Genomic DNA, 16,902 nt, shown 5'->3' on the forward strand with positions numbered 1-16,902 from the left:
AGGTAACCTGTTGGGGGCTGCATCCCCTTGTGGGGTCATCTCTTGGTGGAAAGGACACCAGACCTGCCCCATAATCTCTTTCTTGTGTGCTCACAAATGCCATCACTTCAGCCTTTCCTGTGGGCAAGGATTCTAAACAGTAAGGCTAGGAAAGACCTTTGCTTGAGAAGCAATTGCCGAGGGTCTTGAAGCTTTGCCAAATGGGGTATAGATTTAAAGAGATGTGACTGGTATGACTTTTCTATACATGGATGCACAACTGGAGCAGAGAAAATATAACATTAAACATGCCCTGGTTTAAGTGGGGGGAAATGGTGTTATTATTTCAAAAGAAAATGATGGCTCTGTCTTGCTCTCACCTATTAACTAATTGCCCCTACTTCCCTCAGCAAATATCTGCTGGCTCGACTTTCCAAAGCTTGGATGTTTATTACATTGTGGAAATGACTATGGAACAAACTGCCTTCCAGCGCTGAAAGTAATGCCAAGTGCCAACCTTTGCAGGGATCTTGTTGTAACAACTTTTAAAGATTTCTTTGGCTCTCTTCTCCATTAGTATGCAGATCAAAGATATTAAAAATTCTCTCTTCCTTCAGAACCACTGAGGTGGCAAAGCTGAAAGAACACAAATTAATCTTGTCTTTAAAAAAAAGAAGTAGGCGCTTCAAGAGAGAATACTAGGTGCCAAGAGCATTTAACTCAACCATGTTCTGATGAGAGCTACCCACCCTCTCTTTATCACAATTTCCCCAGGTTCACCTCTTTGGAAAACAACGGTGTTCTACATTTGCTGTGTTTGTTATTGAAGATCTTTTAAAAATCTGGAGTGCTGAATTTCCACACCCCTCTCTCTTTGATTCACAGCCAAGAGAGGAGTTCCTGCAAGACCCGTCTCCACCCCTTTCTTGCTCTTCTCTTATAAAAGAAGGAACAACTGAACTGCTAGCACCTTATTTTCTCACAGGCTAAAATCCAGATCCATGTGAGCTCTCTCCCTGGTGCTGTCTCTCCTCCCACCAGAGCTTACCTTTTTCTTTCCTGCTGCAACAAGAATACAGTACAAGAGATCAGCAGCAGCAGTTCCAGTCTGGAGACTTAGCAAGACTTAACACAGAGAGAGAGACTGCTTCTCCAGAGCTATTTCTTCACCTGTCTGCAAACATAACAACTCAAGCCTCAAACTCTCACCAGACCAAAGCTACCAATGCTCTTTGGAAACGAGCCTCCAGCAGAAATTAACAGCGAAGAAGAGATTCAAACCGAAGGGAGCGGGAACTGTTTCAAGAAGTCAAACAAGAAAGAATGAGGGGAGTTTTTAACCTTTCGAAGCTTAAGAGATTTTGAAGGAATACTGCAAATAATTTTGCTGTCGCCAGCAGACACTTTTGTCCTTAAAAAAAAGACCCCTGATTTCATGCGGACTGCCAAATCAAGGGAAATGTTGAGAGACTTCTTGTAGAAAAGTTATGGGGTATGCAAGAGACCAACTCTGGATGTGCAAGTTTTGATGGGGACATTCCCTCCATTTTATTCCTTCTACATTCACACCTATGCTCTCTCCCCCCTAGGGAGGAGGCAGAAAGGTTACCAGTAATTATTTTTTTCCTCACAGCCTTTCAGAGATATCTTACCTAAGTAAGAGCGCATGTTATTTTTTTGGAGAACAAACAGTTGCACAGGAGAAATGAGAAAGCGCAGGACCCCCTGTGTATGATACCACAGACTGTATCCCTTTCTCACCTCTGTGCCTGAACTCTAGGAACTTTATTTCTTTTCTTTTCTTAAAAAATAACCCACCTCTCCTTCAATGTGTCTGGAACTTCTGGGAATTGGAGTCGGCATGAATTTCGGAGTGCTCTTCGTGTGTTTCTGCTACCTGCCACTCGTCAGCAGCGAGGTGAGTAATTTATTGTATTTCCTTAAGAAATGAGAAAGGAACACCTACCTGGTGAACTTCAGACTTGTGATAAAAGTGTGAAAGCAAATGAGGGAGAACATTCTGCATAGGTGATTATCAGCAATGTATGTGTACAAAAGCGTTTAACGCATGGAGGGGGTCTCTCCCCCCCCCCAGATCAAGGAAACTAGAACAGATTTATGAAATCTCCTTTTACTTGAAAGAAAGCCTCATTGGAAGAAATCCTATTTGCTAAGAAATACGTTGTTGAACCCAATGTTTAGGATTACAGCATTGCAGCGCAATCCTATGCCTGTTTACTTGAAAGTTCCCACAAATTCAATGGGATATATGCCTCAGCAGGTGTGAATTAAATTGCAGCCTTAATCTAATCAGTAGCCAAACAGAAAGTGTATTATTGAAGGAGGAGGCTTGTGGGTTTCATTCCATGCAAACTTTTAATTACTTGAGCCAACCTGCTTGAAAAAGTAACTTGCTCTTTACAGCCTTCCCTCTGGTGTTTAGGTATTGTAGAGCCCTGGTTATGCAGACCAAATCTTCAGATTATCCAGTTCATTCTATGTCCCAACACTGATATTACCATGTAAGATAACACACATCTATAAATACTTATCATTGTTCCAATGTTTTGATAGTCCCTCCCATAGTTTTAGGGAGTAAGAGTTCTTATTTGCACTGCACTGTACCAGCCCCTCTGCCTCGGTGGCTCACGAATTGGCATCTTAGGGATTTTTACAGGCTCCTCAAAGGTAAAGCAGCTCTTCCACAAAGAAACCATATCAGATTGCCCCAGAGGATCAGTGAGATAGACCTTTGATGAAACCAGGCATTTCTACCTGGGAATTCTGCCCAGGTACCTGCTGCTGCAACGAGGGTGGGAAAGCATCTGGTAGTTTATAGGAGTCTGCAGAATATTATCATACTGCCTGGGGGAGTCAGACTGAACTGGAAAGCGCAGAGAATTTCTCTCTCTCCCAGGATGAGAGGTCAGACTAAAGGGAGTTGGATATTGCAGTTTTGGCTGGCAGCTGAATTCCAACTGGGGTTTACTAGCGGAGGGCACAGTTTTCCAGCTGTTCCAAGTTGGAAACTGCCGCAGGAGGATCCTGTATCAGTTCCAAAGAAATGCCCAAGAGAAAAAAGAGGGAATGCAGAGACTTGAGCTGGGGAGCGGTTCTTAAAGGGCCAGTGCTGCTTTATTTCATTTTCACTTTGAAGAGACGCCTACCAGATCTACATTCCATGCGTCGGACACTGCAGAACAAACACCAGATTTACACCAGGTGGGACCCAAAGTCCTTTGTTTTGAGGGCCACCACCTGGAGGTGGTGTATGGCGCCCCAACTTGAACTCAGCTCTCAGACTGCGGCATATTCGAGCTCATTTAGCACTGGTTAGTTACCTCTCACAACCCTGACAGGTCAAGAGAGAAAAGGGGTTCGATTTTCTCAACAGTTTCATCCTCCGGGATAAATGGCAAAGTGAGGTTTCCGGTTGTGAATACAAAAGAACCCGGCGCGGCAAAATATTCCAGCATAGCTGCCAAGTTATCCCTTTTTTAAGGGATTTTCCCTTATGCTGAATAGGCTTCCTCGCGAGAAAAGGGAAAACTTGGCAGCTATGTATTCCAGGTTAATTAATTCAGGGCACAAGGCTGTTGTGATCTCAAGCATGTGCTCGTTAGTCAGCCTACCGAGGTAACTTATGGTCCTTGCTTTAGCGAGCATGTGCAGAGTAATATATCCAGAGAGGGGTCTGGAAACACGCAACAGGTTGTTAGGGGAATGGATCGCTGCCCGGGAGGCGCCTCCTGCTTCGATCTGGAGCCAGGGAAGGAAAAGAGCAGGAACTCTGAGCAGGGGGCGTCCTAATCCTGCAGTCATGTTATTTGCAGAGGAAGCCGGAGCATGGCACAGGCAAGCATCAGCAAACTGTACGCGGTTCCACGACGCCCTTTCCAAATAGGAAGCAGGAAAGGGGGGTGTCGAAGGGGTTAGGGGGTCATACCAGGGCTTAATTTGTGCCAAAGTTCACCAGCTGAGGAAGTCAGCGCCCGAGAGCTTCCAAAAAAACACCAGAAAACAAAAGCACCTCTGGGCATGGGCAGAGTTCCCTTCCCCCTAAGCCACCACGGCGCGCCTTTTCGTTTCAGGGCTGCTGCAGCCTCGACTTCCCACCCCAGATGGGCTTGGCTTATCAACGCCGCGCTCATTTTATATTTTAAGTAAATAACATTAAGTGCTTGCTCCTCTGGAGGGGAGGTGGGGAGGAGTGTGGCGTTTGGGAGCCAAGGCTTGGGAAGCAGCCAAGCCTCAGGTTGTTGTGCCCACAAACCTGCGCGAAGAATTCTCCTTTTGTTCTCTCTGGGAGAGCGCGCGAGGGAGGGAGGGTGGGAGGCGGAGGGGGCGCGTCACGCGCTCCCCACCCCCCGCCGTCCGGGCCTCCCTATCCCGCCCCGAGGGGGTCGCGAGAAGCAGGGGAATCAGGCGCGCGCGCCCCCGCCGGCAGCTCACCTTTGTCTGAGGAGGGCGGCGCGCGCCCTGCTCCTGTTACGCCAGGCTCCTCCTCGCTTTCCCGACCCAAAGCAACATGCCGTGGGAGGGGAAGGGCTTTCCCTGCATCATGGGGAGGTCTTCGCAAGGCAACGGTAGCTGGGGCGGCCCGTGTGTCCTGCACGCTCCCTACTTTCCCATTGTCCTCGGGACCTGCTCGAAGAAGGCGTTTTGTTGCCTGAGGCCAAGGGGGCCGGTGCTATCCTGAGTCCAGCTAGGCCTTTTGCACAGACCTCACAGGAGCGCGATACTGACCTTTGGAGGTGCAAAGTTTTATACATTTTGGTTGCATCTTATATGTTTCGAATAATATCTTACTTTTCTATTTCGACATCTCCTTGTGACATTGCAATTAGCATTTTTTTTGGGGGGGGGAGGGAGTTTACGTGTGGAAGTGGTTAGGCTTGCCCAGGGTGCAAAATTGGCACCGGCAATTGCCTGAGGTGGCACAGCAAATTGTGACACAAATAGGCACCCATATTATACTCAAGAAGGGGAAATGCCCCAACAGCATTTCTTAGGAGAAAGCAAGCAAGCAATAATAACTAACAATTTGCTGACTTTTCATGAGACCGAAAAGGTAGAGTCCTCTGTAGGGGGTGAGCCTGCCTCTCCTTGCCCTCCTGCTGCTTGTGAGTGTGTTTATTTTTGCTTTGCAGGCAGATTTGGGTGGTTTTTAGTTATTTCCCTACCCCACCAAAGAAGCTACAGCACTCCATGGAAGTGTCATGGAAGAAATTCAACTGGTGATGCTTTTCTCAGCTTGAAGGTGCAGGGGTAGGAAAAGGTTCTACCTAGCAAGTTGGTTTTGCCTGTGGTGCACCTGCAAAAATAAATGAAGGCCAGTACTGGAGAGAGTTGGGTTTGGATTTGAGAAGGCTTGAGTTCAAATTTGAGAAGGGCTAAGTTAAGTTCCTGTTGAGCCATGACGTTCTCTTAAGTGACCTTGGGCTAGTCAGTATTTATCCTAGTCACAAAGCAGCAGCAATAAAATGGGTGAACTCTATGTGTATCTTGGCTTGAACTCCATTGAGGAAGGATGGTATATTAATAAGTCAGTCTTCACACACCTACACAGTGCTTCAACATTATTGCACTGGTATAGTTATACCTGTAACTCCAGGGAAGTATCCCTGCAATAAGCTTCAAGTTTACAGCGCCAACCTACAGCTTCTCTTTGTACACGCATCATAAACATTTGTTTAGTGCAGTATATTTTATTTTGTCGTAATTACCGTACATTTTTTAAAAGGTTATAATATACTACACTAAAATTGCAATTCTGACCACACTTAGAAAGAAAGGAAAGAGCTCTATTGGATTCCATGTCATAGGAATGGGTTATAAGTTACCTTACGTTCTTCATCAGAATGTTAGCTTTCCTTTTTATCCTACCGATGAAGAGATGATGTAATTTACACAATTCTATAGTACAGGCAACAACCAATTTATGCACCCGAACCTGGAAGTGACTTTAAAAGTGGCAAAAATGGCCCTAAAAGAGCCCCCAAAGGGCACAAAAACAGCACCTAGCAACCCACGAGTCTTTGTAAGTGCAATCCCAGGAGCCCTTGCACCAATTGTTGAGGCTTGGGGAGAGTTGGTGTTTGAGCAAGGAGGTTTGGAGGGAGCGATTGTGGTGAAATTTGGTGTCTGATAAGTGCTACTGTTTTTTAAAGGGGTTTTCAAGTGTTTTTAGAAGTTAGAGGGTGTTTGCAGGTTTTCCCCAATGGAGTTTCAAATATACGCAATTTCACTTAAACGTGCAGTGCCTTGGAACGTAACTCCTGTGTTAATGGAGAGTTGCCTTTATACTTTTTTTCTCATACCATGCAGAGATCCGCTTCTCTAGCTTGGGGTTAGTTGGCTGTAAACCAGGCTACATCTTGCAGTCTACTTTGATCTCAGGTTATAGATATCAAAGTGCATGACATGTACATGTTGCATTATCAGTGAACTATGGTGGATATAAATTCTTCTTTAAAAAATGTGAGCTGAGGCCAGTTCCTATTGCATATATTCCAAAGCGTTCTGTATCTGAATACAAACATAATAAGTGCTATTCATGTATTTGCTTTATAGGCTGGTATCTAAGTAAAAATGTCCAGGTTAGTTAATGGCAAGAGATAATTTGTCCCACTGTGGCTAAAGTGTAATGGGAAGAATAAACCTTTCAAATGTTGCCTCCCCTTTTTATGCCAAGACATATACTTCTACGGTATTGTTTACAATCACTCTGTGAACCATTCATTAAGCTTCATGGCTATTCCAGTCCTATTCAAGCAAACATGTATGAACTGACAAAGCACCTGCAAGCGAGCACCATGAATATATTGTTTTTAAGCATCCAAAAGTATGCAGGATGATTAATGAAGGCAAGTAAGGGCACAGTCTCTGCCCCTGAGGAGCATGCAGTTGCCATTGAAACATGGTATAGCAATGAATACACCAACAGAATGGGGTCTGCTAAGGAGCAGAATAAGTCTTTCTGAGACATCATCAGTACACCATTGACACTGTAAGCTTGCATAGTGTGATGCACACTCACTTCAAGGGTTCACCTAAATTAAGGTGAGACATGGATCTCTGAGCAACCCATAGACGTGCCTGCAGGTAGTCTTCAGGGAGAACACATTTGCTCACATGGACAAATTGTGGTCTCCTTTAGACGAAGATGTGGGATATAAATTTAATAAAACAATTTGTACACAAGTCAGCTTCTTGGAGCAGAGATAGGCACAGTTGTTTCAATCATGTGACGAGAGCTCAAATATGTTCAGATCTGTTCCACATTATTTCCAAATGCACAATTTACCGTATATATACATGATCTAGGATTGGTTTGGCCACCACCGTATCTGAATGACTCAAAAGCTGTTCTCTAAATTAAACAAATGGCAGCCTTCTGCAACTTGGTGTCCTCTAAGTTGTTGGACAATGACTCCCATTATCCCTGACCTTTGCCATGCTCTCTAGGGCTGATGAGGACAGGAGTCCAACAAAATCTGTAGAGCACCAGGTTAGCTCCATCCACACGGAAAAGCTGGGTTGCTGCCTCATTGACTTGGAGAAGTCCATGAAGTGAACCTGCACAGAACCAAGTGCATGCTGCAGGCCCCATTCTCTTGCTGTCCTCAACTGGAGCATTACTATCACAGAACAACTTTACATTATTTCAGCTTCTCTGCTTGTCCTGCAATCTACCACACTTCTTTTGCAAGCTACCCTTCCGACAGTGGTAGTCACTGGGGCAGCACATTGGTTGTAGAGCCCCAACACAGCATCTCTCCTTTACCAGTGTAGCCCAACTCCCAGCCATTCACTAATCAGCCAATTATTTCTGTGACACCTTAGCCACCCACATTCCCTACTTTTTTATTTGACTCCGTGCTCTGCAGGGAATAGCAGGGTAGAGAACATTTTTCAGCCTGAACGTCACATTTTCTCATGGGCAACCTTCTTGGAGGCGCATGTCAGTGGTGGCTGGGGCAGCAAATTATTATTATTATTATTATTATTATTATTATTATTATTATTATTATTTATTAGCCTGCCCATCTGCCTGGGTTGCCCCAGCCACTCTGGGCAGCTTCAAACATCATAAAAACAGAGCGAAACGTTGAGCATTAAAAACTTCCCCATACAGAGATGTCTTTGGAGAGTTGTGTAGTTGTTTATCTGTTTGCATTTGATGTGAGGGCACTCCACAGGGTGGGTGCCACTACTGAGAAGGCCCTCTGCCTAGTTTCCAGTGACTAGCAGGTCTGTACAGTAGGCTACAGTCCAGTCCTGCAAAAGTCAGAGCATGTACAACTCCTCATCCAGGCAAGCAAGAGGCATGATTTACAGCTCAAAGACACATTCCAGCCAAGCAAAAGAACTGGAGGAAGGTGCAGTGAAAGGCTAGTGAAGGGTGTGGTCAAATAGCAAGGCCTGGAGGGCTGCAGTTGACCCCAGGCCCGAGGTTCCCCATCCCTGGTGTACTGGGGCTAGGTCTGTGCCAGCTCAATGTTGTTCAGTTTTGGATGTTTTCCTCCACTCCCTTGCGCTGGGCTCAATAAATCCTCAGAACACACCCTGTTTTTGCATCTATGGCACAAACAGCAACTGGCAATCCTGCAAAGATAGGAGGGGGTGCAAAAATCTTTAGAATTTACCCATTGACTCCTCAGTAGGAGTCTGGTGGGATAGATTCAAGTGAGGTAGTGGATGTGGGAAAGCCCCTCTCTTTAAAACTCCCACCAAACTGATATAAATCCTCCTCCTCCTTCATTAGAGTCAGCCCCCATGTGATGGAAAGGGAGTGAGTGGGTGTGAAGCCTTCCTTCCCCTGGCTGTCCCATTGTTATCCGGGCCATAAAGGGAAGCAGTTGGAGATGCGGGCTGCACTGCGGTTGTATAGACGCAGCCGATTGTATTTCTTCCCAAAGCAGTAAACATTTCTCTTTCCTTGATGGATCGTGTAATCTAGGTTTGAAAGGAAATGTGTCCCTGTGCCATTTGGCCCAATCCTACTTGGCGTACTCATCCCCCGGCACGTACAGGCACATGCTCACACATACGCATTGTCACTTGGATCTGGGATTAGGTTGCAGGAATTCCACCCCCTGACAAGACATGTATCCCCTTGCAGAAGACAGCACCTGCCTGCTAGGAAATCCCTGTATGTTAGAGGAGCAGACAAAGTACCAGAGCAAATAAAAGTATGTGAAGGTTGCTCAGATGAGGCGGCACCCGAAACAGCAAAGCAGAGTGTACGTGTGTCTTCCTCTCCATCAGCTGATGTGTGGGACTAGGAGAGAATGACGTTTCCAGGACTCTCCAAAAGTGCATCATGCTGATGGGGGGGAAATCCCTCCAGTTTGCTTTTATTTGAAGACCTGCCATTTGCATGAAGGATAGCTGGGAGTAAAGGTCCTCTGATCATCTTGGTTGGCGAGGACTGAGGGTTAGAATGTCAAAGGTGAACCAATACTAGAGAGAGAGAGAGGGAAAGAAAATCCAAATTCTTATTTTACAAGACCATCGTTAAAATGGCATTTCTCTCTTCATGAAGAACAGACTTCTTCAGGAAGAGGATTTCACTGACATATGAAAGGGAGATAGTTTGTCAGGTTTCCCAGAGGTGACCACCCATTGCTGGGTGTGGCAGCAGAAGGGTTAAAAGGCATTTCCCCCAAATGCGGAAGCCATGGCCTTTGGGTATCTCTTGCTAGGTTCTGCTGGGACTCGTTGATGTTGCTCCATGCTGAGGAATGTCACGGTGCTTCCCCACCACCACCCCAAGCACAATTTTGAGAAATGACATCTTCAAAAAAAGGTTAAAAATCTGCTTTGCTCTTCCAGTCCTCCAGGTGTGCAGAATGCACGCACCCCACCCTGGTATAGCATAGAGCTGCAGCAGTTAATCACTTGTAAGGCACAGGTTTCCAAAAGCTCGGCTGGGACCTTGTGGGTGGGCTGTCAGGTTGGCAAGAGTGAGGGTATCAACCTGGCATTGCCTGGGTCACATTTTCCGCATTGTCAGTTTAGGGTTCCCCCTCCCCCTCACTTCACGCTATCATTTTGTTTCCTATGAGGAAAGGAAATGTTTTGGCTTAAACAGAATGATCTGTTTAGAAGTGAAATAAACTGCCTTAAGGGAGGAGAGGAGCCAGTACCAAGAGGGCATGTATGGCTTTTGTCTCTTTCAGTTCCTTAATGAGGTAGGCCAGGAGTTACTTGAATTGCTCTTATTTCTTGGAACAAAAGAAACAAACTGGGAGCAAGGGAAGGTGTTAGAGCTTTCCCCTGCAGTTTGCAAACCAGAAGGCGTCCTTTTCAATCTCATCTTCCATGACACTGGCCTGACACTCTAGAATCAATGACTTTTCAAATAAAACGGAACGTAGAAATGCACTTGGTGTTCCGCTCTGAGCCTTGAGAACTTCTTCTTCTTCTGCTACCACCCCCAGACTCCAGTTTCACAATCTTTGTTTCCTTGGGGCCATGATGTCAGGATGAAATATATTTCCGGCCGGAACCTCAGAATAACCATGAGGAACTACTGAGCTGTAATGGGGCTGCTATGGGGAACGTTGTGGAGCTGCATAGCTCATGCCTCCCTTTTTTCATGGGAACTTCCCAGGACTTTGCAGCACTCCCACATTCATATGGATTTGGCAAAAAGGTGTGGCTCCTAAGCCTTCCCTTGATCACAGTCTATTATATCATGCCTACAGGGTACTAAACTGGCTGGCTTTTCCATTCCTACCTTCGCAGACTTTATTATATATGGTCCATGACACAAAAAATGTCAAGGAGGGGGGAAAGTGATTCTGTGCTGGCCCTACTATTTGACAGAATGAAGCAGCTGCCTTGGGCAGCTGATTTCGGATGTCACAAAAAGGCAGCAAATTTTATTATTGCTGTATTTTACTTCCAGGAAGGGAGATGCTTGGAAGATTTTCTGCCTTGAGTGCCATAATATTTTGGGTGGCCTTGGGTTCTAGTCACCTTGGGGGGGGGAACTACTCTTAAGGCTAAAAGAGCAGTAGATGTTGTAGAACATTGAAATAATCCAAAGATATGTGACTCTTTTAGAACTTTGGAAACCAAGATAATCTCTGATTGTGATTTTAGATAGGACTGAATTGCACAGGTTAGTTGGCAACAAAAAGGGATGTAAAATAGTCCAAATTTGGAACTTAGCTGCTAAGCAGTCCAAAGGTGCATGGCTCCAGAGTCCTCTTGAGAAACAGAAGGGAATATGCAATGTGTCCCCTGTGATTGGCAGACATTGCAAACTCTTGGATTGGCCTGGATAAGGATCAATACTAAGAGTCTGACTTGCTGTAAGGGCCGGTCTTGCCATGAAGGCGGGTTAAGTGATCTACTTCTGGTAAGCACCACTGTCAAGGGTTGCAGAGGCGGTAGAGCATTTGCTTTGCATGCAGAAGGTCTCAAGTTCAATTCCAAACAGCTCCAGGTAGGACCAGGAAAAACACTTGAGACGCACTCCTAAAACTTCCTGTGCCATTCATCTCTTGTGCTAGGTGGGGTGATGCAGGCAGCAGCAGGCACACGGTTGCTGAATTTAAGCAGGCTGATGAATGGTGCTGGCAATGGGAAAGCAGAATGGCAGGCATCAGGGCTGGCAAGTGTCTCTGGCAGGCTTCAAGGGAAACAGATATGCTTTGGGAGGGGGCAGTGAATAGAAGATGTGGGTCGGTGAAAGTATAGGCAGCATAATCCCTAGGCAGAAGAGCTGGGGTCCAGATCCAAAAGACCCAGTGCTCAGCTTCCCTGAGCCACCCACTGACAAGACCCCCAATGCAGACTTTATAATATTTTAAAGTCTGAATGTGGAGTGTTGTTAGGGAAGCCAAGCACTGTAGTGGAAGGGGGAGGGAGAAAGGAGTGATAGATGAAGGCAGGAGCTGGTGTCCAAAGGGTGCAGATTAGACTTTTCAAAGTGTTGCCTTCAGCATGGCTGGGGGCATGTGGGCTTTGCTTCACACAGCAGAATGGGTTGGGCCAGCACTGCTTGGTGCTCTAGCCAGGGCAGCAGAACAGAAACCCTCTTTCAAGACTTCATCCCTGGCTCAGATTCCTCAGATCAAGAAGTTTACTGCAGGGACAACCCTGGGTTGTAGAACACACACTCCGCATCTGGTTCCTGGCATTGTCTTCCGCCCAGCCCAGCCCTCACAAGCAAAGTCCATGAGCCGCTGTTGAAAAAGTGTGTGAGTGCTCTTCTACTGGCTGTGTGGCTGCTGTCTTGTGACTAGCGACCATAATAAGTAAGGCTGCGCCTGCCAGTACATACTGTCCACTGGGGAAACCGTAAGAAGGGAAGGCAAGGCAGACAAAGAGATATAAAAATGGCTGGGCTAGGACTTTGCAGCCTTGCAGCAATGCAAGGCCAGCCCTGAGGCACTTGATAGCCAGCCAGGCAACAGTCTTCTTTGATCCACAGAGCAGTTAAAAGGAGATCATTAACCTGTTCTGGGCATATACCTTTCCAAAAGCAGAGAAGAAAGTAACTCCAGCTATCCTGATTGGCTCATGGACAGGCTCTGCCTCCTTGTTGCCATTCCACCTTTCTCCCAGCTAATTCACAGACTCATGTGCATGAGTGGATTGTTCATTGTTTGCACTGGGCACCTTTCCTTATCAGGCTTATGAATGTCTGCTTGTCTGGAACCTGTATGTATAATTGCCTGCCCACAGCGCCTCTTCTAAACTGGGCTCTGTGACATCAGTTTACTGGGACAGTTTGAAACAAACCAGTTTCCTGTTGATAAGTGTAGAAAGCAGTAAAAGAAGCACCTTCATTCACACATGGAGCCCTTCTGTGCAGACGTACACCCTTTCAGCCCAATCCGAAGCATGTTTACTGGGAACGTACACCTGAATTTAATGGTACTTTTTGCTAAGCAAGTGTTCATAGAGCTTCAGCCTTCAGAACTGATCCAAAGAGAGAATAAAGAGTCTTTGTGGCCCAAGCCCCTCTGTGAGACAGAGGATAATGTACTTTACAAGCTGGGTGTGTTGACATGCTTTGGTCCTACTGATAACATCTCTGACAAGAAAAACTTGGCACCTAAACCCACCTCTCTGAACAGGGAGTGGAGCTCTAATTCATGTAATCAGTTCTTTTGCATGTTGGCCTCGCATGATCTTCTTTTGCAATTCCTCCAGTAGAGCTTTGATCCATAAACATCCATCCAATTTTCCTTCCTCCCCTGTTCTCACAGGAGCATATTGCACTTCTCAGTAGCCCTTCAGCATTTGCTCACGTCTCGGAGGTTCCTGAGTTTAAAATAAAGTTCTATATTCCATGTATTAAGTATCAGGAAGCGCCAGAGTCATCCGAGTGTAATTGCTCTATTAAGTCACAACTGCTTTTCCTGGCAGGTGCAACACTTTCTACATGTTTCTGTTTATATGTTTTCCCTGGTTAAGCTCACACCAAGACAGTTCTTTGGGGTGTTGAGAGCAGGATATGCAATATTTCACCACGACATCACTCATGCTATTTCCCCTAGCTACTGATTCCGGAGGGAGATGTGTGTTCTCTGGCCATATCTACCCCGCTGCCAACTGGCTTAACAATTATTCTCTTTCCCCTGGGGAATCTATGAATTGTGGGCTTTTCTGCAGGACCAGAGATTTGCTACTGGTACAGAAAAATTCTTAGTACCTTACTCTCTGGGTTCTTTTGTGGGAAGGCAGGATGGTTTAACTTGCTTGTAAGTGAGGGTTGGCTCTTCATTGCCATGATCCCCCTGCAGATATAGATAACACAAACAAACCCACAAATATACAGTACTGCAGATTGTCTGACTTACTAGCATAATCCCAAAAATATATACATGTTCATTATCTCCTCTCCATTACAAAGCTTCCTAGTCCTAGGGTCAAAATATCTCCTAAGTTGTTCAGGCGATGGTCATCCCCCATCACCTTGTGTGTCAGCCTGCCATATACTTGTTGTTGTTGGGTTGTGTGTGTGTGTGTGTGTGTGTGTGTGTGTGTGTGTGTCATTTTTAGGCTGACCTTGAGCTAGAGGGAGGGGGAAACATCATGACACTTTTACTTCCCCCTTGTGTTTTTGCTGTCCCTTATATACAGGGGCATAGCAAGGGAGGGACGTAGGGGGCACTTCGCCCCGGCAGTGCGATCCTGAGGGCGCCAAGGCGGTTGCCCTGGGCGCACCACCCACAGAACGCACGCCCCACCCCTATGGGCAGCGCGGCCCGCCCCCAGAACGTGCACCACGCCCCTACAGGTGGCGCGCTACACCCCCAGAATGCGTGCCAGCCCTGCCCCCGCCTGCTCTCCACCCCCGGTGCCAGAGAATGAAGCTACACCAGTGCCCTTATACGAACAAAATACTGCCTAAATGACTTTTATTTATTTGTTGCATTTTTAGCCCACCTTTCCCTCCAAGGAGCTCAAGGTGGCATCCATGGTTCTACCACCTCCTCATTTAATCCCCTCTTATGACCCTGTGACGTAGGTTAGGCTAAGAGATGGTGACTAGCCCAAGGTTACCCAGTATGCTTCATGGCTGCGTGGGTATTTGATCCCTGATCTCCCAGGTCCTAGTTCAGCACTCTGCCAGGTAAATAAAAGGTAAATGACCCCTGGACGGTTAAGTCCAGTCAAAGGCGACTATGGGGTGCGCCGCTCATCTCGCTTTTCAGGCCGAGGGAGCCGGCGTTTGTCCACAGACAGCTTTCTGGGTCATGTGGCCAGCATGACTAATCTGCTTCTGGCGCAACGGGACACTGTAACAGAAACCAGAGCGCACAGAAACGTTGTTTACCTTCCCGCTGCAACAGTATCTATTTATCTACTTGCACTGGTGTGCTTTCAAACTGCTACACCACACTGGCTCTTATCTCAATAGTACCTGATCCTTTTTCAAACTCATTGCTTTTTTAAAAAGTTCCCTTTTCTGGAGAGTCTGCTGCCACTGTTGACCAAAAGACCCCAGATCCCACTGAAAAGAGGGGGGGGGGAACCCTTCCAGCTACTGTGAAGCCCTTAACATATTTCTGTTGAACTTTAAAGCTGCATAATAGTGCAGTCTGCATAACTCTGGTACATAGAAGAATATGCAGTCTCAAATGCTTGGCAATCCAACCATGACTTGAATGTGGTCAGAAGTTTTGTGTGTTTGTGTGTGTGCACGTGTGCATGCTTGCGTAGCATAGAGAAGTGTAAAATTCAATCTTGGTGAAAAAGACCCTGGGGTACTTTGCACATGCAAGCAAGTGTTTGTTGATCCAGGCTTGTTATTTGGAATACTTCTGGTCTCTGTGAAGTTGGAACAGGTCTGTGAAGGATCATGCCTGATATACCTGATTTCTGTTCTCTTCCAGACCTGATGTTACTTATATGTATCCCTCATCATAGAGCCAAGCCATGGGAAAGTAGTAAAGTAGTCTTGGGCTGGGAATATGGTTGTATCCAAATAAACACCATTCAATTGTTTAATTTCATGATTCTGTGGAGCCCAATTTTGAACTGCAAAGTACTGTGCAAAATCTGTTTAATCCACATGGCATGTCCTTCCAGGCTGCATCAACAAATCCTTGCAATTCACATCCCAGTTCAACAGTTGTAGCACAATCCCCCCCCTTAACAATAGACAATAGGGAGCACAATGAGCCATGAAGAAACATTTATGGAGCAGTATTTTTTCCTTATTGTTTCTGCAGTTAGGCTTTAACTAGAGCTGATGCAATATTAGGCAGCCAGGGTTGGGCTTTTAACTTTAGGGGGATTATATATTGAAAATCGGGGGGGGGGAATGACCCTATCATTTAATAAAAGGTTGCAATTAATTTACTGCATATTTTAATGAAAAACTGTTACTTTGATAGCAAAAAGAAAAGAGTGCAGTTCAATGGAAAAGCACAGGCATCTCGTGCAAAAGGTCTTGGGATCAATTCCCAAAAAGACACCTGTCTGAAACTTTGGATAGCTTCTGCCAGTCAATGTACAGACCTGAGCGATTAATGGTCTGGCTCTACATAAGGAAAAATTCTATGGATACAGAGGGTTATATCTGACTGAATGATACTCAGAGTAGAAACACTGGAATAAGCTAGTCATAACAAAAATCTATTCATTTCAATGGGTCCGCTCTGAATATGGCTTAAATCAGATATAACCCAGAGTGTTTTATTTCACAGTGGCCACAATCCACCAGTACAAGCCCTAACTGAAATTAATGCGACCCAGTGAAAAGCACTTCCATGTTCTTGCATAGCTGCTGTTCCTTTCAGTTTGGGCTTGTGCAGGAGAACCTCATAGTGAATTGTGTCCAGTGTATTTGAAGAGGCTACATGTACATACAAATATTGGGGAGGGTGGGCTGAATTGCCCCCCCCCATTCATCATAACTTTACTTGTGTTTCAACTCCTGGATTCCAAAAGTCTGCCCTGGAGATTTTTGTGTGTATAATAACATTTTGGCAAACACTTGGCGCAATTGTAACTGATTATTGGATCGATGTAGGTAATCTCTCCTTGAAAACCTAGATCAATTGCCCGTGTCCACCCCCTGCTTAATCTCCTTCTTGCCTAATGCCTGCTGCAAAGTTACTGAATACACAAAGTACAAAATTAGCATATCTCATGTTGGCCTCATGCGGATTTCCATTTTGTGCCATGTGAACTATCTCAAGATGTGAATGTGTCCCATATGCTGCGGCCTCCATATATCTATTCTTTATGGAGATCCAATATATAGATTGGATCAATATATAGATTGGATCAATATATAGATTGGCGACCGTCCGCACTCTTCCCATGCTACATAGAGCTATGGTTTCATTTGGTGTTACAAACCTCGGCTTGTGTTTTGTTTCTCCCAGGCAAACAATGAGTGGCAAACCAAGAGCAAACCTTGTTTATAAACTCATGGTTTGTTTGAAG

The 16,902-nt window shown here is 45.7% G+C and overlaps 1 protein-coding gene across 5 annotated transcripts in view; it reads left to right on the forward strand.

The window, feature by feature from the left end:
- The first annotated feature begins 613 nt into the window (after positions 1 to 613).
- PDGFB (platelet derived growth factor subunit B) overlaps positions 614 to 16,902 on the forward strand; it is a 35,678-nt gene continuing 19,389 nt past the window's right edge. For 3 of the 5 annotated variants that reach the window (XM_035127447.2, XM_035127448.2, XM_035127449.2), the window contains exon 1: positions 4,744 to 11,437. In XM_035127447.2, the coding sequence (XP_034983338.2) occupies positions 11,219 to 11,437 (219 nt within the window). In that variant the 5' untranslated portion in view covers positions 4,744 to 11,218. Of the gene's footprint in view, positions 1,898 to 4,743; positions 11,438 to 16,902 lie in introns of those variants that run through there. The other 2 variants (XM_035127451.2, XM_035127452.2) reach the window with 2 other exon arrangements.

This window comes from Zootoca vivipara, chromosome 10 (assembly GCF_963506605.1).
Source record: "Zootoca vivipara chromosome 10, rZooViv1.1, whole genome shotgun sequence".
NCBI lineage: Eukaryota > Metazoa > Chordata > Lepidosauria > Squamata > Lacertidae > Zootoca > Zootoca vivipara.